The 23,321-nt window shown below is 40.9% G+C and overlaps 1 protein-coding gene across 2 annotated transcripts in view; it reads left to right on the top strand.

Annotated features, from left to right (window-relative positions):
* The first annotated feature begins 14,884 nt into the window (after positions 1 to 14,884).
* Positions 14,885 to 23,321, top strand: part of gria1a (glutamate receptor, ionotropic, AMPA 1a) — a 96,463-nt gene continuing 88,026 nt past the window's right edge. Inside the window, exons 1-2 of one of the 2 annotated variants that reach the window (XM_053235424.1) lie at positions 14,885 to 15,172; positions 15,371 to 15,505. In XM_053235424.1, the coding sequence (XP_053091399.1) occupies positions 15,091 to 15,172; positions 15,371 to 15,505 (217 nt within the window). In that variant the 5' untranslated portion in view covers positions 14,885 to 15,090. The remainder of the gene's footprint in view (positions 15,173 to 15,370; positions 15,506 to 23,321) is intronic. The other variant, XM_026917821.3, reaches the window with a different exon arrangement.

Raw genomic sequence — 23,321 nt, forward strand, 5'->3', positions numbered from 1 at the left:
CTGTGAATGTTGGTGTAAACAAGATCTAAAGTGTTTTTTCCACAGGTCACGAAATCAACATGCTGGTGGAATTTTGGCAGCACTGATTTCAGGTTTGCATGGTTAAAGTCCCTGGCAACAATAAAAAATCCACTGGGGTTCACTGTCTTTAAGTTAATAATAGTTCACCAGCTGGAATGTACACTGTGACAATGAACACATGTGTAGTTAACATTGGGTAGTTATCTGTAGTCTGTGGAAATCCAGTTTATTGTTGTGGGAGCGAACATTGGAGAGGAGCATGGCTGGTAAAGCCGGACAGTTAGGGTTAGCCTTTAGCCTAGCACAGATGACGGCTCGCTTTCTGCACTTCCACTTCCTTGCACACCATTTCCAGTGCCCTCTATCCTGGCTGGCGGCATCAGGCAATATCGAAGCCAGTTTGCGTAGCAGCCCGAGGTTGTGTACCTCTTCTTTTATTGTGAGTTGTGTGTGTGTTTCCCTTAAGTGTATTAACATGTTAGCAATGTTAGCCTTCTTCAAGTCTGGTACTATATTACTTTATGTTAACTTGATTCTATATTTAGAGAGTAATATTTTACTCATCATCTGGACAAACCAGACTAAGTCTATAGCCACATATAAAACATTAATGTAAAGTTGCATCCTTTTAATTTCAGTTTTACCCTTTCTAATTCAATAAAAAACTCCTGGACAAAGCGACAAGTGTCTTCAGAGTCACCGTTGAAGAACTGACTGTCAAATCACAGCTCATCTTTCATGTAAATAGAAGACAGTATAGTAAAAAGAGGTTGCTTGTTTTACAAGACAGCAGAATTCAAGCAAAGCTCGAAACTTGTATCATGCTTCATTGTCAGAAGAACACACACATAAGACAGTAGTGTAGTCATTCAATTGCCACTATCTGTTACAGTGAGTAAGAAGTCGGCATCTTTCCTAAGAAGCCTGACTTGTGCTTCACGCTCTTCCCAGAGTTCAAGGAGCTCATACACAGGTACTGCTGCTAGTTCAGCTTGGGCAACAGCAGATGCTGCTAAACTATGCCTTTCCTTCGCTGATTAGGAGATGAAATTGAAGACAGAGAAAGCTCAACTGGAGGCATCAATAGCGATATTGACATTGGAAAGGGAAGCTGCTGTTGCTGTAGTGGAAGTTTTAGAGGCAGCAGTGGATGCCACAAGTGAGAAAGACAGCTGCGAGCTGCAGCCTGACACAATGCCTTTCGATGCCTCACAGCATAGTAAAGAATACAATGAGGAGCAGATTAATAAATGTGAGCACCTAGGTTCACAGGCAGATTCCCTTTCATGACATGATAAAGTGAGCATATGGAGCCCATTCAAAATTTTTGCACTCAACCATTTTAAATGCAGAAGAGCCTCCCTCTGGCTACTAAGGCAAATGTCTCCAATCATCTGCCTCTACCATCAGGCTAGCAGAGAGCTCAGTACCTATTCATGCTAGATACATTCTACCCCAAAAGTCATGGGCAAAATGATGACCATTTTTCTCCTCCCTGTGAGGGCTGTACATCAGTAGTTGGGAAACAAGTTAGCTGAGCATGCTAGGCACATAGGAGCCATCCAAAGGATGATTTGGACAAGATTTGATTAATGATATTGCTCATCATAGAGAATAGAGAATGCACTTTGCAGAAACTGGACAGCTTAATAAAAGATTACTTGAGGTGAGACTCAAGTGATGAATGATGGAACTGGAGGCCGCAAAGAGGGAAGGAAATCTCTCAGGACTTTCTTACCTTGACACCCCCAGAGGTGTTAAACCCATAGTCCAGAAGTTGTCTATAGCTGTCTTCAGGAAAAATGGTTGTCTTTTTTGTCAAATTACAAGGAAAAATATAATGTCTTATTTCCCCTTGTTGTGTCCTTGTTGAATTTATCAGTCAGCAAGCAAGGATCAGGAATGACCTGAGTTTCAGTCTCACTGGGCATTTAGTGAAGTGAAGTGACTTGTGGCCAAGTATGGTGACCCATACTCGGAATTTGTGCTCTGCATTTAACCCATCCAAGTGCGCACACACACACACACACAGTAGTGAACACACACACACCGTGAACACACACCCGGAGCAGTGGGCATCCTTTTTTGCTGCGGCGCCCGGGGAGCAGTTGGGGGTTTGGTGCCTTGCTCAAGCGTCTCACCTCAGTCGTGGTATTGAGGGTGGGAGAGAGCGCTGGTCATTCACTCCCCCCCACCTACAATCCCTGCCGGACCCGAGACTCGAACCCACAGACTCTCTATCCATTAGGCCACGACTGCCCTCAGATAGATAGATAGATAGATAGATAGCATGGTCAGTAGCAAGATACTACACGTACACATACAAAATATAAAATACAATAAGTTAAATTAAATGGAGTAGTGCAGATATGGAACACAGCTGTAGATTTAACCAGAATTACATCAGTACCAGATTTACATCAGTAATATGTCAGTAATTTGTTGGGATGTTCCCAACAAATCAAACAAACTCCCTAGATTTCCCCACAAAACATAGGGAAGTTTCAGTCCTCAAAACCAAGTCTTTTTACTGTAGCCTTCATTGACCAAGATATAAGTAGAACAAAAGTGGAAGACCCAGATAAGAAATGCCGTAGTCATGAAAAACCCCATCTGCTATGGAAGTGCCTTTTGCGAAAAGCCTATAGAGGAGTGAAAAGGTATCCTCAAAGTGAATGGTGCCTGCTTTAAATGCTGAAGGTCTACAACACACACTGCTAGAGCCTGTAAATCCAGTTTTAAATGTAGCGAATGTAAAAGTGAAAGACATCCCTCATACCTATATATATAGGTCCAGCACCCTGAAGCAAGGAAACAAGTCCTTCCTCAGAGCATGGGAGGGAGGAGAATGTCTCCTGTTCAAAGATCTGTTTAGCTAAAGTCTATCCTATAGGATGCCAAGACAAAGCTGTCAAATTGTATGTGATCTTAAATGAGGACAGCGACAGGTCACTGGCACATTCTGAATTCTTTAGCACCTTTGACATTCAACTTACTGTTCCCCTTACTGTCTCAGGACCTGTTCAGGAGTGACAGAGCAGATGAAGTGGAGAGCTTCTGACTTCTGCATGGAATCTATAATAAGTCATCTATAATACTCTGATAGTATAATAATGTGACATAATCAGAATCCACAAAGTTCATAAACAAATGAATGGTCCTCAGGATGCTCCATATGCCCAGAAGCTTGATTTAGAATGGGTGATTGTCGGCAATGTCTGCTTGGGATACATTCACAAGCCAGCTACTATGAATGCACTTTACACCAAAATATTTTCATGTGAAGGAGAAATATGACCACACATGGAAAACATTGGGGCAAGGCTCAAAGAGGTTATGCACACTGAGATGAAAATTATCTGTGCTAAAGAGAATATTTGCTTTGACCATGCAGTGTTTCAGATTACCAGTGATGATGAAGTTGCTCCATCTATTGAGGATATCACCTTCATGGAAATAATGGGAAAAAACTCTAAAGAAAGATGAAAACAACAGGTGGATAGCCCCATTGCCTTTCACAGTGCCAAGATAGCATCTCCCTGACAACAGAGCCAAAGCACAGAATCAGAATCTGTTCTCTCATACCCAGCTTGGAAGAATGCCAGAAATGACTTATGAAAGCACTTATGGATATAATGTTTCAGAATGGCCATGCTGAGGTGGCACCTTCTTAGCAGCATGACGTAGAGCGGTTCGTCTTGTTTGGAGTGCTCATCCAGTTCCACAGGGTAGACATTCAGGACCTTCTGGAACAGCCCTTCTCCAGCAGTAGCCATCTACTGTCTCAGGCAGTCTGTAAAAAAAAGGTAAGCTATGTTATTATGCTGAGGTCAAACAATTTGTGCACCAAGGTTTCTATGTAGACAATAGCTTGACATCACATCCTATAGTTACAGCTGAGGTTAGCTTGTTGAAGAGGCAACAAAGTGCACTTGCCAACATAAATGTGAAACTGCAAAAACTATCTTCAAAAAAGAATGAGGTTATGGAGGCCTTTGATCCTTAAGATCATGCAATTGACCTGAAAGACTTGGAGCTAGACTCAGACATACTCCCAAGATCCCATAGCCTAGGCCTCATTTGGATCTCAAGTAAGACACCTTTACCTTTAAAGTTGCTGATGAACAGAAGCCTTTTACATGACAAGGTGTTTTGTCAGTTGTGAACAATGGTCAGTTGTGGTCAGGTTGTCAGCTGTGAACATAGCCCCAGTCATTATTCAAGGCTCCATTCTCAGCGAACTCATGAGAAAGAGAACGGTGCCTCGGATTCTCCACTGCCACAAGAGATGGAGGAATCATGGATTTCTGTACAAGATTCCCTTAAATATTTAAGCAACCTTCATATTCCAAGGCCTTATGCAGAAATTTCACCTTCTAAAGCTGCTCACATGGAATTGTGTGATTTTTCAGATGCGTCAACAAAGGCCGTATCTGCAGTGGCTTACTTCAAGGTGATTGATGCAGATGGTAGTATCCAAGTAGGTGTTTGTGATAAAAGCAAAACTAACCCTGGGACCTTAACGTACAATCTCAAGACTTGAACTTTTTTAGCAGTACAGTTGGCAGAGCTCATTTCAGCAGAAATCGACATGCAGCTGCACACTCCGACTTTCTACTCCGATAGTAAAGTAGTGTTCAGTTATATTCATAAACAGACTATGTGTTTCCATATCTACAGTCCCCTCCAAAAGTATTGGAATGGCAAAGCCAATTCTTTAGTTTTTGCTATACACATTGAAAACATTTGGGTTTGAGATTAAAAGATGAATATGAGGTGATAGATCAGAATTTGAGCATTTATTTCCTTATATTTACATCTAGATGTGTTAAACAACTTAGAACATGGCATCTTTTGTGGCAGATCACCCAATTTTTAGATGAGTAAGTGTATTGGAACAGATAATCTTAAAGTAAATAAATCTTAATATTTGGTTGCCTCACTGCTTCAAGCAAGTGACCCATTTACATCACCAGACTGTTGCATTCTTTTTCTGTGATGCTTTTCCAGGCATGTACCGCAGCTTCTTTAAGTTGTTTGTTTTGGGGAGTTTCTCCCTTCAGTCTCCTCTTCAGGAGGTGAAATGCATGTTCATGGCCAGTCTTAAACCTTCCACTTTTTTCCCCTGATGAAGTCCTTTGTTGTGTTTGCAGTGTGTTTTGGGTCATTGTCTTGCTGCATGATGAAATACCTCCCAATTAGATTTCTCTGTAAATTGGCAGACAATGTTTCTGTAGACTTTTCAATTCATTCTGCTGCTACTATCATGAGTTAGATCATTAATAAAGATTAGTGAGCCCATTCCAGATGCAGCAATACAGATACTCGATGTCTTCGGTCTATGTACTATCGTGTCATGTGATTAGGCATGGCCTTGCCCATAACGAGATGGGCCATAATTTTTACTTGTCAGAGATTCTCTAGATACTTCAAGTTTCATCAATGCCCTAAGGCATTTCCTTGCCATTCAAGGTCCTGTCAAAACTAATTTATTCAGACAGAGGGACTAATTTCATTGGTGCCTCTAAGGAACTTAAGATTCCTTCAAATATTGACAATGTCTCTGTTGAGAGGTACTTTGCTGACCAGGGCTGCATGGCATTTCAATCCTCCTCATGCTTCTCACATGGGTGAATGTTGAGAAAGAATGATCAGCATGGCCAGGAAGATCCTTGACTCCATGTTCTGAAGCTGGGATCACATAGACTGACACATGAGGTACTTGCCACAATCATGGCTGAAGTGGCTGCTATCATCAGTGCCAGACTGCTTGTGCCTGTGTCTTCTGAACCAGACAATCCACTATTACATACACCTTCCACATTGCTCACACAAAAAGTGAGCCTCCGTTCTGCTCCACCCATTAACTTCAAAGGAAACTATATCTTTAGGTTCAGCACGTATCTCAAACCTTTTGGGACAGGTGGAGAAAGCAGTACCTCACTTCACTGCAGCCATGTAGGAAGAGGCAGGAGAATCAGCCAGACCTGGAACTAGGAAGAATTGTTCTCATTAAGGATGTCCAATTGTACAGGAATGAATGGCCATTGGGACTTGACTCTCAAGTCAAAGATGGGAAGGTGCACAAAGTAGAGTTCAAGGTCTCCAGAATGACTGGCACTAAGCTGCTGCTAATGGCGTCACAGAAACTGTCTTACTTTGCCCAAAATTCTTAGCTGTTAGCCCAAAATTGACAAACAGTAATTTCTTGATGATGTTAATAGTGGCATTCAATCATGCCACTGGGGAAGTGTTCTGTTACAGCTATACAATTAATGATGCTGGAGGCATCCACCGCTGTGACTCCTAGACCAGCACTCCCATGGGGAGGGGAGACCCACCAACAACCACTCCGCCTACGGATGTCCTAGTGACGAGCCCATGCTTACCGAGCCAGACCCGGCCGCCAACTGTCGTGCCGACAATCCCTGGCTCGCAGGCTGTGCTATCCATACGGGGACCCCTCCCAGCTCCCCTACCATCCCTGTGGAGGTCAATGGCAGGCCAGTCTTGGCCCTCCTGGACTAAAGAAGCACTGACCCGACCTTCCCTGCTTTCACCTTGTCCTAAGGACGATGGATCCCTGATGGTCTCCTGTGTGCACATGGATGTCTGAGAGGTGCCATCGGATAGAGTCAGGGTTAAGCACCAGGCCGAGGAGTGGCCACTCCTCGTGGGGCTCATCCCGGAACTCCCCATGCCTCTACTCCTGGGTTGAGACTGGCTGGGATTCTCTACCACCAAGGCGTCCAGACCTCCCCGGAGATGGAGGTCCAGAGCGACCCGGCCGCCCGGTCCTATACTTCAGGACGGAGTGCAGAGGCCAGCCCTGCAAGCTGCTGGTGGTTCCCCGCAGCAGGATCCAAGCCCTCATGTACTTAGCCCACTCACACCCACTAGGAGGACACCTGGGGGCCCACAACAAAGATAAACTAAAGGACCAATTTCTCTGGCCCGGGATGGACGCGGACGTTCACGCACGTTCTGCCAGGAATGCCCCCAGTGTCAGAGGACCACGCCCTATAAGCTTGCACCTGCTCCCCTCATTCCCCTCACTCCCTATCATCGGCATCCCCTTCGAAAGGATAGGCACGGATCTCGTGGGGCCGCCTGGTGCCATAAATATATTCTGGTCATCATGGACTATGCCACCTGATACCCCAAGGCAGTTCCACTTAGAAAGACCACCTCCCAGAACATCGCCTCCTCCTCTTCAGCTGGGTTGGAATCCCCAAGAACATCTTCACCGCCCAAGGTACACCCTTCATGTCCAAACTAATGGCAGATCTGTGTCGGCTGTTGCAGGTGACGCACCTGAGGACATCCATCTACAACCCCCAGACAGATGGACTGGTGGGACAGTTAACCTCGGGGACTGTTGGACGTGGCTCAGGAAGCCTGGGAAGAGTAGCCCTCCCCCTACAGCTTCCTCATTGACTATGTGCAAGTAATGCAGGAGTGGATCGATCGAGTGACGTCTATCCTCCGGGAGCAAATGGAGGCTGCCCAGCCAGAACAGAGGAGGACCTACAATCATCCAGCCCAGTCCTGGCAGTTTCACCCTGGAGACCAGGTCCTCCTCCTACTTTCCGATGCCTCCTGCAAATTCCTGGCCCACTGGCAAGGCCCATATATAATCCTCGAGAGGGCAGGTCCCGTCAACTACCGCGTGCAGCAGCCAGGTAAGCATGCAGACACCCAACTTTATCACATTAATCTACTAAAGAAATGGATTGAACCTGCCCCCGTGGTGTCTGCGTTTGCTAGTCTCCCCACAGATCCATTGGAGTGTGCCTTGGTCCACCAAAGAGAGGAGCTCACCCCGGCGCAAAGCCAGGAGCTGTCAGAGCTAGTGGACCAGTTTGCTGATATCTCCTCCATGTTCTCCACCTCTGGTGGCCACTGGCAGTACCGGGTCTTCCCCTTTGGCCTGCATGGGGCTCCTGCGACATTCCAGTGACTTATGGATATTTCCCTGTGGAAATGCTGCAGGAGAAAAAGGTGGAAGCCATCAGGGACTACCCACGACTGACCACAAAGAAACAGGTACATGCCTTTTTGGGGTTGGCTGGGTATTACAGGAGATTTGTGCCCAATTTCTCCTCAATTGCCTCTCCCCTCTCAGACTTCACTAGGAAAGGCCAGCCGGACCAGGTGCACTGGAATCGGGAGGCTGAAGAGGCCTTTGAGACCCTGAAACAGGTGATGACCCACTCTCCTGTCCTGTGAATTCCCGACTTCAACCTCCCCTTCACCGTGCATATGGGTGTGTCAGAGACAAGACTGGGAACTTTGTTATAACAAACCCAGTCCTCTACATGAGTCAAAAGCTGACCCCCGCCGAAAGAAAGTATGCCGCTGTAGAGAGAGAGGCCCTGGCCATCAAGTGGGCAGTTGAGGAGTTATGATATTACCTGGCTGGCTGACCCTTCACTCTCGTGACAGACCATGCCTCCCTGCGGTGGATGGCCAAGACTAAAGCTTCCAATGCCTGGGTGACACGGTGGTTCCTTTCTCTGCAGGACTTCGACTTCAAGGTGCAACATCGAGCAGGGGCTCAGCACGGTAATGCGGATGGGATCTCACAACGGTTTCCCTCTGGGCCCATCTCATGCTGGCAGTAGGCTTGGAGCTGGGGGGGGGGGCACTGTGACAGCGGGCTGGCAGCCCATGCACAAAAGACACACAGAGCTCCTCACACAACTGCCACCATGGTGCTGAACAGACAGTGCCAGTTCAGCACCACAAATGTTTTGGACAGCATAAGAGCGCGTGGCTGCAAGGCAGGGCGGAGAAACTTGACTCGGCTGGCAGCCAAATGATTGCAGCGGCAGCTCTTTACCCTCCTGTAGAAGCCTGGAGAGAGTAAAAGGGACCAGCAGCCATTCTCAAGACAAACAAGGTATGGTAAAATAGGGCACTAATCTTTTTCTCTGGCTCCCCAGTAGAAGCCAACATCAGCGAGGACGAAGAGCCCAGACTTCTGCACGCTGACCCTCACCCTGCCTGAGAGCGACCCTGCCTCCTGTATATATATATATGATTATAACTGAAACCATGGCAGGCCTCTAGTATTTCATGTGAGCTCAAAACTAAAATAGCTGCTTCACTTGCCTCATGCAAGCAAACAATGTGCTAAAAACTGAATCACAAAACCACACTACTCTTGTCCCTTGCCGGTGGATGAAGTGCAAGTCCAAGTGAACACCATTCATGCTGCTCTACTAGGAGGAAACAATGAATGTTTGGATAGTGTGCAGTCAAAAGTCTTCTGCGCTGCAATGCTATAGCATCTCTCTTTCAGTGCCGCAGACGAACATTTCTCAACATGTCTCAAGAAAAATTCCCACTGTCTGTATTCTGTAGCCAAGTACACAATGCCAGCTAAATGCAGATTGTTTAAAACTATAATACAATTCACTGCACCACAACTCATACATTTCCAATTGTAGCATACATAGCCAACAGTACTCGACCAGGATGGCTAGTGCTTTAACACTCACAAAACAAGAAAAATACAGAACTACATGCACAAAATTAATTCTGTGATTACCTTCCAAACACAAAAAAAAGTCCTTGAATTGTTTAACTCTTTGTAGTCTGCACAAATAGTTAATAGCACACTCCATCTAGATTGCTATATTCTACATTCTCCTGTGGCTCGGCTGCAAGACCCGAACTCCGCTTCCTAACGGGAGCATGACAGGCTGAGAAGCCAATAGAGTTTGAATAAACAGTAAAGTTGACCAATTAAGGAAATTCAGGAAAAATACAATCAGATTAGATGAAGCTAAGCATATATTGCCCGTGTGCGCCTCAAACTAACTGTAGTGTATTTGCCTATATCACTTAAAATTCATGTTACACTTGCACAGGAATCGCATTCATAAAATCTTTCACTCAAGATTTAGGCCTCATTATAGTACTGAGACACTGCTGATTAAAGTGGTAAATGACCTACTACTGGCCTCCTCAGTGTTGTCTCTCCTTTCTTGTATTGCTTGACCTCCGTGCAACTTTTGATCCCATAGATCATCGTATTTTTCTAGATAGACTATTTTTCTATATATGATACCTTTTGGTGATATGAAACCTATATATGTTACCTTTTGGTACAATTAACAATTAATCTATATATGATACCTTTTGGTACAAACAACCAAGCAGGAGCAAGACCTGATTTCACTTGTCTAACTAGTTCACCTTAGTCTCCCATCAATTATCAAATGTGCCACCAATTTGGCTATAATGAAAACCTGCAGCTGCACTGGCCCTTTACAGACAAGATTGATGACCTGTGGGCTAAAGGTTGCACTTACTGAAAACAGTTTATGCCCATGTCTCATCCATTCCATTCCACTGAGACCCTCCTATTAAGGAACTCATGACAAATTTAATACACATTACTACTGAAGGAATCTGATCCTGGTGGTCTGGAATGAAAGGAAGTAGAAAACAAGGTTAACCAAGGTTCTATGCCCAAGTGTGGGACTGCCAGGGCCGCCTGGGTCAATCTGGTTAATGAGAATAGTAAGTGGACAAGTGTGTGTTATAAGATATTTTCCTTATAACATTATTTATGTTTGAAAACTTTTAAAAAAAGTTTAAGCTGCTCATTCCCAATTGTTTTTATTTTATCACAAGGAAGAATGAGCAGGAATCTGCGTAGAACATGCAGTTTGATTTTTGTTTTTACATAAACACATTCAATCTGTTATGCGTGCATTCAAGCCATTCGCACTGAGTTTGTTCGTGTTTAATTATTCTGAGTTTAGAGATTAACTCTTCTGTTATACACACTCCAGATTATTTCAGAGCTTTCCAAAGAGTTTTTATTTACATAACAGCCTTGTATTGAATGAGGGCCACTGGAAGACAAAGAACATTGTAGATAAACTTTAAATATAAATTAAACTGTAAATTAAAACATAAAGCTGTTTCTGCTTTGTATTTTTCTCTCATGTTTAGATGGTTTTTGTGATTGTACAGGAGGGTTTTTATAAGGTTTCTGTCTCTGCCCAGCTGCATTATTTAATTTATACAAGCGTTATTATTTCTTCCCAAATAGAGAGGAAGAACATCTTGAGTGAGTCATTATGAAAAAATGTCTTCAGGCTTGACTGAAGTGTGATGTACTGTGTTAATGCATACTTTATCTAAATCTCTTAAGGTTTGTTTTTTTTTTTAGCCATGTGATATAATTTTTGTTTTTTCCTGTGTTGTGCATCACCATAGCAGGCTAGAGGTACTCACAGAGACAAGCATTAATTGGTTTCCTCATAATATACATCCTTGTCATTAGTGTTAGCTCAGATGCCTGTGAATATGTTTTGCATGATCCAGTCATTTCTTGCTACTTACTTACCAAAGTATATCAGCCCTGCTTTTCTATCAAAAGCTAGAATTGCTTGTTAGTAGCTATTAAAAACAAATGAGACACAGTGGTGACAGATATTTAGGCTTCCCCTTTTCCCCTTTTTTTCCCCTTCCCCATTTTTTGTTTTTGTGAAAATTAAAACACAGGAGGAAATCCCTTTCCTGCCACAGTATTTGCTTGAGATGCTCCAGGTACACAATGTTTTTTTTTTGTTGTTGTTTTTTTTAATTTTTGTCAATTATACTTGTTCTCCAGGATTGGAAGGAGAATTGAAATGACTGGCAGCTCTGTTGACTGGTTTTCATTAATAATCTGGTGCCTGCTCTGTACAGTGCCCAGCCTCATTTAGCCAGAGCCAGATATCACTGTCAGTGCCTAATTAGTTTTAAGTGATATTATCAAATGCTTATCAAATAGCTGTTTTTATATGTTTGAAAACACCATCACTGTGAATGTTTGGTTTGGTCAAGCCTTCTAATCTGTTTTATCAAACATTTCATCCTCTAGTATAAATCTAGGTCGCTAAAAAGCATAAATACTATAAGATGTGTTGGGTTTTTTGCCTAACACAACTGTGAGGAATACTCTGGATGCCCTTTACCTTAGATGGCCTTGTGTTCTCCTCTTCTGCGAATTCCTAAGCGCCATCCATGTGGAAAAGTCTATAGGTATTCACAATATCCCCATTCCCCCAGAGGGAATTCACCATAATTTGCTTCCCCAAAATTTGTCATGTTTGTGTGTGGGGGCACCTGATGTTGTGGAACCAGGCAAAGTATCAACTCCATCAATCAGAATAACTGTAGTAACATTCTAAAAGCCCTACATCTCTCTGTAGGCAGTGTAATGGAAAGGCAATTATGCAAGGAGCATGGAGGAAAGAGAGAGATAGATGGGATGGGGTTGGGGGGCAGTATATGGGAGAGATGAGCCACTGAATTCGGATATGCACGAGTGAAGGAGAGCATTTGGATTTCATTAATTTCCATTCCATTCCTTTTTTATGCCTCCGCCACTAGGTAGGGGAAGCATTATGTTTTCGGGTTGTCTGTGTGCCTGCCCTTGGATGTAGGCATCCATCCGTCCATTGGTAAGAAATTCATGTTAGTGCAGTATCTCAAAAATCAGTTGTTAAATGTCGGATTTGTATGGACTTATCCTTGTGAACACCAGATGAACTGATTACATTTTGGCATTGATCCAAACATGGTAAAAGTATATTTGAAGGGTATTTGAGGCATACAGATTGGAAAAAAGAAGGACTAGACTTGTTTATGGTGGAGGCATCCCTGTCAAATTGTATTTATTTTATTATTATTATTATTATTATTATTATTATTTTCAATTATGTTTTCAGGTTGTCCATGTGTCCCTCCATGTGTCCACCCATCGGTCCCAGATTCTTGTTAGCATGCTATCTCAAGAATGAGTGGTCGAATATTTTGTAGGAAGTATATCAAAATATCAATGCAACCAGTAGATGAAGGTTCAAAGTCACAGCAAGGTCAAACGTCTGAAATAGTTTTTCTTCAGTAGTTTCCTTCCTGTCTGTCATATAGAGTTATGTTTGTCTGTATGTTATTTACAGATTATTTAAAGGCCCCTTTTCTGGCTATCTAAGATTTTTGCCATCAGTCTGTCTGGCAATCCATCGGAAGGAAATTCTTGTTAGTGCATTATCTCATAAATAAGTGGTTAGGTGTAGGCTTAGTATGGACTTATCCTGATTACATTTTTGGCATTGCTCCAAACATGGTCAAGGTATATTTTAAAGGTATTTGAGGCACACAAATTACTAACAAGAAGGACTAGATTTGTTGGTGGCAAAGGCACCCCCGTCGATGCCAGTGGTATCAAGTTCTACTTGTTAATATCTAAGATGCATCTTCTTTTTAAATATGTTCTATTTAATGACCGTATTTGATTTATATACCACAATTCCAGCAGGGACTAATGTGACTAATGGGATTCATTTACTTGTTTATTTGTTAAAGAGAGACCTGAGAACATCTTATAGCTTCTATAGAACATTTTATAGTATGTAAGATTAGATAAGAACCACTAGTACATTTACCAAAGCCTAAATGTCAAAATATACAAGCTTACAAGTGGGAATCACTGAAGGTCAAAGTGATATAACAGCTAACTTTTAAAGGTCTAACAATAAAATACTGGTATAATGGTATACAATAATAAAGAATTCTGCATACTAAATAATAAAAACTATCATGTATTCATTTTATTTCAGTCAGCCAAACAGTTTCTGAAACAAAACATATAATGCCTGCAGTAGTGTTATATGGTATCTTTGGCTACATTCACACTGCAAGACTTTACTGCTCAAATCAAATTTGTTGTTAGGTTGCTCACATTATCTTGCATCCAGGTCTGAACAGGTCATGGGTCTATAATGCGGAAAAGAACAATGCTCCACTTGAGATTAATTTGTCTGTGACTGGGATACATTTTCCTCTAGCTTATGAATAATGCTTTCATTATTTTTGTATTGCAATAAACTTAATGACCCCCCGCCCCCCCGCCCCCCCAAAAAAAAACAACCACCCAAAAAAAAAAAAAAAAAAAAAAAATCTGTGTCACGAATAACTCACCAGTGAGGTATAGTATTTGCTATTTTCTTTTAAAATAACCTAGCTGATTTGTTATTTTTTATAGTTATGTTTTCATTTGGGAGTGATTTGTTTTGTACTTATTGGCAATTTCCAATGCAAATGGCATCAACATACATGCAAATTTATGTTTGCAATTTCATTGAATTACTGTATGTATCTCCGTTTCCAAGTAGAATGGCAGGCTATAGTTTCGTTCCAAAATTACTCAAAATTAAATGTTGAGAGGTCAAGCACTGAATCATAAATAGAATTATAGGGGTAAAAGCTCCATGCTGGTTCAGGGTGAAGCCACTAAACATAAACGTATATACATAGCATCTAAATACATTTTCAGTTATGTTTGGCTTGTCAGTCATTGGTATCTCTGCGATTTTTTTCCCTTTAAAAGGAAAAGACTAATACGAATACAATTGATAGCCACGCAAAATTCTCTGACTTAGGTAAACAGCACCATCTGAATTCACAAATCACTCAAAGTGCATTCTTATACAGATGAACATTTTGTTGCAGCGCAGATTGATAACCAACAGTAATCTTTACCATAGCAAATGTTTTTTGTTTCTATTTAATATTTTTATTGTATACGTTTAGTTCCTTACACATGCAGTAAAGAACTATGTAAAGTAGGTCTTTTTTGAATAAAACATGCCATTGCAGGAGATAAAGGGGTACTAATGTTCAGTTTTCACACATTTATGTATCAAATGTGTATTTTGTAGAGAAATAGGCTACCACTTAATGGTGTGATTTTGGGGTGGGATACCTCGGCGACGGGCTTCAACATTAGTCGTTCCTGTAGCTGGGAGGCAGAGCTGTGCATAACAGCTCAGAATAACGGAACCGCGCGCGCGCACACACTCACACACACACACACACACACACACAAGACGTCAGTGGTGAGCACGAGCAGGGAGAGCGCGGAAGCAATTTCTTTTGTAGCTCGGTCACTCATTGTTGGTTGTGTTCTTGGAAAATCCGGGCAGATTTCAAACGGAACCATTGGGCTATACCCATGCTGGGGATTTGGCTTTGTTTCTTTCCGCAAATGCAAAAGGAAAAAATATGCAACGAAGCATCGCTCTTCTCTGCACCAGCGTTATCGGACTCTGCTTTGGTTCGAGTTTTCCAAGTAATATCAACATAGGTGGGTGCACGAAAATAGTCACCTGTAGGTGCCCAAAGTGCTCAAAATGGACAATTTGTACTGACTAAGATTGCTCTTTTAAAAGATGACTGACATTTTACTACATTCCACGGACACGAGCAATAACAGGAATGTCACATACGATTTAACCTAATATGCATGATCGCTTACAATTTTCCCGTCTGTTTTCACACACAGGAGGATTATTCCCTACAGAGTCGCACGAATATGAAGTATTCCGATTTGCGCTTTCGCACCATCAGGACATTCCCAAACTGGTACCGCAAGTAGATATGGTGAAGATGGGCAACAGCTTCTCTATGACTTATGCCTGTGAGTACGACCGTGGAAAACAGACGCGAGTCGACTTAAAAACGTTCACACTTTTTTCTTGATCTTTTATTTACTTATTTATTTAGCGATCATTGTGACAAAAAGTGGAAAACACTGCGCTTCAGAAGTTTAGCATATGTCCCTGTTGCATACACTCATGCTGTCTGTTGTTAGTGTCCTTGTGTAGTGTATGGAAACAACTGATCAATGTGTAGTCCTCAGCTGAAGCTTCAGAATAAGCCGAGTCTTGTGAAATTTACAATATGGACGATGTGCATATGGAAATGTAATTTGTGTCCATTTTGCAGTCAGCTTCGAATGAAGGCTTAGGGTTTTTTTTTTTTTTTAAGCTGATAAAAATCCTGATTTTTCAGTATGTTAAAGCCGAGTTTAAAACTACAGTCTAAAAATTCATCAGGTTGCGGATGTGTTTAGAGTTTGTGTGGTACCATGGGAGGCATGACTGCAGTCATGTATTCATACACTGCATTATTCATCGTTTTGGGTAAGATCGGATTTCAAATTTAGACATTTGGGCTCTTCTGATTCGTCGAAATGAAGTCAGACTGCAGATGCCACTGCATAATTGTCTGGGCTGCGCGCAAAAATAACGTAGGCCTATTTTACATGTTGGCTATTAAAATAATGGACACTTGAAAACTGAACCAGTGACGATTTAGAGAAACATCTTGCTCAAGTTTTTTCTGTGAGTTAGTAGGCCTAATGAACCACTTTGGTAGACCACAAGACATGAATCTAATAATAAACGCTGCAGGTATTTGGGTGAATTGTATTTTCACGGTATTGTGGACGGTTTTGACAGGGAAAATTCGGACTGCTGTTTCCGCTGTAATACGTCTGCAACATGCAGATTCATTTCAGACTTGCAGATTCGTGGCAGACTTTTATCCGTCAATGGTGTACACTCACCGTCCACTTTAATAGGAACAAATGTACACCTGCTCATTTATGCAGTCATACAATCAGCCAGTCATGTGGCAGCGGTACAGTGCATCATCATGCAGATACAGGTCAAGAGCCTCAGTTAGTGCTCACATCAAACATCAGACTGGGGAAAAAATGTGATCTAGGTGATTTTAACTGTGGCATGGTTGTTGGTGCCAGTTGGGCTGGTTTGAGTATTTCAGAAACTGCTGATGTCCTGGGAATTTCACATGCAACAGTCTCTAGAGTTTACACAGAATGGTGCGAAAAACAAAAAACATCCTGTGAGCGGAGGGTCTGCAGGCTGAAACACCTTGTTGATGAGAGAGATCAGAGGAGAATGACCAGACTTATCTGAGCTGACAGGAAATAAACACTCTTTACAACTTCTTGTGGTGAGCAGAAAAGCATCTCAGAATGCACAACACATCAAGCCTTGAGGTGGATGAGCTACAACAGCAGAAGACCACATCAGGTTCCACTCCTGTAAGCCAAGAACAAGAATCTGAGCTTATTATGGGCACAGACTCACCGAAACTGGACAGTTGAAGACCAGGTTATGTTTTTTCCTAATCGTCAACTGTCCAGTTTCGATGAGCCTGTGCCCATGATAGAGTCAGATTCCTGTTTTTGGCTGACAGGAGTGGAACCTGATGTGGTCTTCTGCTGTTGTAGTCCATCCACCTAAAGGTTTGATGTTTTGTGCATGTTGAAATGCTTTTTTGCTCACCGCGGTTGTAAAAAGTGATTACGTGAGTTACCATATCCTTCCTGGCAGCTCGAACCAATCTGGCCATTTTCCTCTGACCTCTCTTATCAACAAGGCGTTTCCACCCACAGAACTGTTGTTCACTCAGAGCTTTTTTTTTTTTTTTTTTGCACCATTATGTGTAAACTTTAGAGACTGTTGTGAGTGAAAATCCCAGGAGATCAGCAGTTAAAGTCACAGAGATCACACTTTTTTTTCATTCTGAAGCCTTGACCTGTATCTGCATGATTTTATGCATTGTGCTGCTGCCACATGATTGGCTGATTGGATAAGTGCATAAATGAGCAGGTGTACAGATGTTCCTATTAAAGTGTACGGTGAGTGTACAGCCTCTATTCATCATTTAGTGGAGAAGCACAGCACAGTGTGTGTCAGATTTGTCTACAGTAGCTAGTTTAATAGAAGGTCTCATACTTGTATTTTATTATCCATGATCCCTTTAAACAGATCTTTAACTGTGGGAATCTAGCAAACATCAGGTTTATTTTTATTACTACTTAGAACCTACAAACTTTGCTCATCCACATGCACACAAGTTAGTGTAATATAGTATAATGTCAAAAAAATTGCTACCAGGCTGCTGGCAGTTGGCTGCTGGCTAAAATAAATTATTTGGTGTTTCAGTCCAGTGAATGTTACTTTGTGGTCAGAATAGTTTGTTTTGTTTTTTAATTCTTGTTTAAATGTGTATTTATTTTTCAGCTTTTCTATACAAAATCAAACTAAAAAGAGTACTGTCAAGAGTCAGAGAGTATCTCTGAGTGAGGGATTTGTGAACACTGTACATGAGAACAGCTTTGAACAGGCAGTTTTGTCACAAATACAGTTCTTAGGAGAGTGCTCAGAGGGCAAGATGTATAATGCCAAAAAATTCACTTTCACAATTAACTTTCAATTTACTAAAGCTGTAAGTCATCACAGAAGCTGCAACTGGGACCACCTCTTTGCTCTTTGCCTATGAAGTGGTGGACATGGTTTTCACACTAAAAAGGAAATACATGTTCTGTAAAGAAGATAATGTAAATTAAGTTCTCTCTTATCATAAATTAATACTTTCATGTCATAACAAGTAAATGGTGTGGATGGAATTAATATGGTTTATATGTAATTTCATTACTATTGTTGCTTTTATTGAAAAGACAGCTGGTTACAAAATAAAGTGGCTATAGTTGTATAAAAATGTTCAGTTAAACAGTATTCCATTTTTCTTGCAGTTGACTGATTCTTGTGGTTGACATTTACAACATTGCCAATGTCAAAAATGTTCTGTTTAATGTGTTGGGTTTCTTTGTTAGATGTAAGGCAAACTGATTTATGTGATCCTGACAAGTGGACTATGGCCAGGGTTTCCAGATTTGTGTGACAAAAGTTGCCCGGTTGACAAGGAATATTAACAGACATAGTTTCCCTAAAAAGATTCTAAAATATTCTCATATTATTATATATCTTGTCATAAATTTAAAATATCTACATAATTGAATAAAAACGCTGGTGCTGGCCATTCAAAAGTAGTCAAATTGTGTCGGAAAAACCTGGTAACACATCGAATATAATTACTTAAATTTTGGTACATGAATGGAATATGTCATCAGCCACACTTTCTAGTTCCCCATCCTTTTTATGTTCTGACTTCCCACTTTTTACGCAATCCTCCCTCATATGAATATGCATGAGGGTGAGAAGCACACTTTTCGTGTTGCCATGTGCAGAGTGCTTAAATTGTGAGTTAGGCTTGTATGTCAGTTTCATACATAACACGCAAAGTTTTTTATGCAGAATGAGGCCCAATTAGGAATGAAAACAGGCGAGAACAGCTTAGTACATCTGGCCCAGAGAGATTTTGATGAGTCGTCTGCTAAAACAAGCAAAGTAGTGCAATGGGTGTATGTTTGTATAAGAAGTAAAAAAAAAAAAAAAAAAAAAAAAAAAAAAAAAAAAAAAAAAAAGATGAATTATTAAACTCAGTCATGTTACTCTCTATTTGAAACTTGTCTGGCATTACCAAGCATCTATAACAACATGACTGCAGCTCACCTATTGCATTATTCACTCATTAAGTAGGTTATGGCATTTTTTACTTTTGACTCAAGATTGTCAAACTTCTTTTCTCATGAAACTTCTGTCATGTTTCTCTTTGAAAAGTCTCTTTCTGTGCACCACATATTACATTAATGACAGACAAAAGAGTGCGCTGCTCTTTGCTGTTGTCCCTGCTTTTACAAAATGACAGCTGTAGTCTTTTGCCTCTGGTGTATTCTTTAATAAAATAAAACACAGCAAAAGCAGTGTAAAAGAGGGGAAGAAACCTGCAGGGATTTGCTGTTTGACAACTGCACTGACAGCAAATAATATGTGTAACAGACCGAAATACACTCCCTCCTACACACACTAACACGTGCACTGTTGCACATAAAGTGGAACAAGACATTTCATCAGTAATTTATACTGGCTCAGCTTCTCTATCTAGTCCAAAAGACTACTTGACATGGTGCCATGTGAAATCATTCAAGTAGCCCAATTAGGAGCTCATAAAGAGCCTGGCCCACATAGCTTGAGTAGTCTCTTCCTCTGATAATGAGGACACGCATTGCTCTTGGCAGCCTTCACTATAGAAAAATATGAGCTCGAGTCTTTAACCCTCAGCACTGTAGATTATGGTACATATGGATTAGTAATTGTGCCGCCTGCTTTCTGTGATACGGAGCTGCTGTCTTCTCTAGTCTTGTGCTGGATAGTAAAGGTGTGTTTGTATGTGTGTGGTCCGATTCTTCAGGCTGACAGCAGGGTGAGCCTGCTGTGGGTAGCTGATAGGCGTAGTTAGCAGACAGAAGTCTAGCTCTTTCAATTACCTGCTTAATTAGGCATTGAAGCGGCATTCTTATGTTATGCTATCTTATCTCTACTTCCAACTTTGTACTCAGCAGTGTGTATCCAGCTTTCTTTATCAACACACCTGCACCAGTGTGTGCTGCTTTTGCACATAAATGGGAAATTGTTTCTGTTTTGCTAAGCGCACATGTAGGCTTTGCATACACATTCATGTGTGTGTGTATGCGTGTGTGTGTGTGTGTGTGTGTGTATGTGTGTCCAAAAACCCAGGTAAACATAGTAAGTGTAATCAAACCTGATTAGACAGAAAGAGAATCATAATATTAATATTAGACAAAATAAAACAAATAAACAAACAAAATAACGTGTTACAGCATTCTGTCACGGTAGCGCCAGTACAGCGCTGGACTAGATCACCCACAAGCCATTTCACTTCACGTGCTCACGGCACGCACCATGTCACATGACCGTGAGCACATGTATCACGTTGTTTTTTAATTAGCACTAGTATTTAAATCACACATTGCATAGCGCTCCTTGTTGATCTTTAGTCGTTGTCACCCTTATTTGTACCATGTTCATGTTATTGTCTTGCCTTGTTCATGTTTCATAGTCTTTGTGTTGTTTTTGTTTCACTGTAAAAAAATTTATACCTGCACTTGCATCCACCTCCATCACCAAATCCGTGACACATTCCCGTAAGTTTATGCTCAAAAATGTAACAAAATAAATGTTTGTTAAAACTTAATTCTTACTATTTTTACATTAAAGGTATCAATAATTCTATACATAATTTGATTGTTAACAGTACTGTTATACATTAAAAAGCAAAGGCCTGGGTCAGTGGGACATTTATTGCTGATTAGTGAACAGAACACAGGGTTAAGCTCCTTGTCTGATTCTCACTCAAGTCAGTACACAGAGATCCATTCTGCTTTTCCTGTAGACTTATGCAACTAAAGACTTGATGTTAATCACAATCTAATAGTTTACAGTTCTATCTAGACTAGAACTAAATTATTGAAAGATGCACCCTGCTTAGGTCCCATCTTAGACTAGCTTTAGATGTTTGCTGGTCTTATTTATTTGGTTTGTTTTGGTGCTCTCCCAGCCTGACTAGCCTGGCCTTACTGGCTGGAATGCAGGGGTTAGCTGGTCTCCTAGGTTGACAAGGCTACTTTTTCATCAGGGCATAAGTAACATAAGCATTGTGTCTAATTATTCTTTGGTATTCACTAGGAAAACCTGAAGTTATAGTGAGGATCATGGCTTAGCTAGACGGCAGTATTATGAGTATCCCAAATGCTATTGTCTGATAGTTTCTTTTAGAAATCATGTAATGTTTGCTAATAAATCTATTTTTTAAAATCTTGTTTGGAATTCTATACGTGTGTACAGTATACTGCATTAAAAAGAAAGAAGAAAACTTTCTGTAATTATAGTCTATTTATTAGCTAGCTAATACTCTAATAGACAATGAGTTAATTATCTGTTAGCTATATACAGTATATTCACTTAAATGAACACATTCAAAGTATATTTAATTACAGAGAGACTGTATGAGTACTTGAAAGTACACTATATGGCCAAAAGTTTGTGGACACCTGACCGTCACACCCATATGTGCTTTTTGAACATCTCATTCCAGATTTAGTCCTCCCTTTGCTGTTAATGTGCCTGTGGGATTTGCCCATTTTAATGCCCTTTGTTAGGCTTTTTTTTGGCATTGATTAATAAATTATTAAATTAAAAAGGCATATTTAATACATTTCTGATTAAAAAAAGTGTTAGATTTGACACTTGTTATTGGCCTTTATAATCTTTTTAAGTCAAATATTTCATCCTTTTTTCCATTAACACTTATGTGCTTTTTGAACATTCCATTCCAGATTTACAGTCTCGCCTTTACTGTTATAATAACCTCCACTCTCATGGGAAGGCTTTCCACTAAATTCTGGAACATGGCTATGGGGATTAGTCCATTCAACCACAAGGGATTAGTCCATTCAACCACAAGAGCATTAGTGAGGTCAGGCAGTGTTGTCAGGCGAGAAGACCTGGGCAATTGGTATTCCAATTCATCCCAAAGGTGTTCAATGGGGTTGAGGTCAGAGCTCTGTGCAGACCACTCAAGCTCTTCCACTTCCACCTTGGCAAACCATGTCTTCATACACCTCACTTGTGCACAGGGGCATTGTCATGCTGGAACATGTTTGGGCCCTTTAGGTCCAGTGAAGGGAAATTGTAATGCTACAGCATACAAATACATCCAATACAATTGTGTGCTTCCAAACTTCCATACCTTTGTGGCAACAGTTTGAGGAAGGCCCACATATGGGGGTGATGGTCAGGAAGTCCTGTTAGAATATATTCTATGTGTTTTTCCTAAAATGGCTGGCCTCCTGGGAAGTACACAAATTCAAATGAGAAGGTTAAAAGCAAATGATAGTTATTTTTGTTGTATATGGTATAACCTACATTGTGTGACTGGGACAGTGGAATAAAGCATTTATAGGGTAGCAATAGCTCTGAATATTTTTAATGTTTTGAATCTTCAGGAAACTATGGCTTCCGACATCAGCGTTGTTGCTGGGGAGGGTAATTTGGCTGCTGTCAGAAATGACAGAAAAATTATATATTAGTGCTTTTTAAGGAATCTAATTTCTCTTTGGTCACAGCAGAAACACGACAGCCTAACTCAGAAGGTCTACTCAGCCTATTTCCTATGGTTGTATAATCAGAAAAGTAGCCTTTAGCTGTGGTAGCATACAGGACTTTCTAAAAACAGTTTGTTGTGGTAGCAGTAAAAATATTTGCCCTGTGGTGAAAAGGAAGAAAAGGTTTTCAGTCAGGATGTAAAAAAAAAATGTGCACACTCCATCCACTGTATCATTTGAGGTGATGAACAAGAAGTACAGCTGCAGAAAGAGAGCTGCCCATTTTTGGGCAATATAGGTGTAATATTGATTCTGGATAATCACATTCTTAAACTGTTAAAAATGCACAGATGACTCACTTATAAAACTAACTTTTAAACATTACTGTACATGTTTTTATGCCATGCATTGTGAAATATTTCAGATTTTAAAACAAAGAATCACATAGTAAATGAATGATTTTGTTATGATGAAAGATTAAGTCAAATAGATTTATTTTTTTTAAATATGGAAGAGGGAATTTTGTCTGACCGGTGTGTCAGGTGAATTGTACAGTGGTCATAATTTACTAGAAATTGCATACTATATGTAAACAACCAAGAACTATTTGCTTAGG

This window comes from Pangasianodon hypophthalmus, chromosome 7 (assembly GCF_027358585.1).
Source record: "Pangasianodon hypophthalmus isolate fPanHyp1 chromosome 7, fPanHyp1.pri, whole genome shotgun sequence".
Taxonomy (NCBI): Eukaryota; Metazoa; Chordata; class Actinopteri; order Siluriformes; family Pangasiidae; genus Pangasianodon; species Pangasianodon hypophthalmus.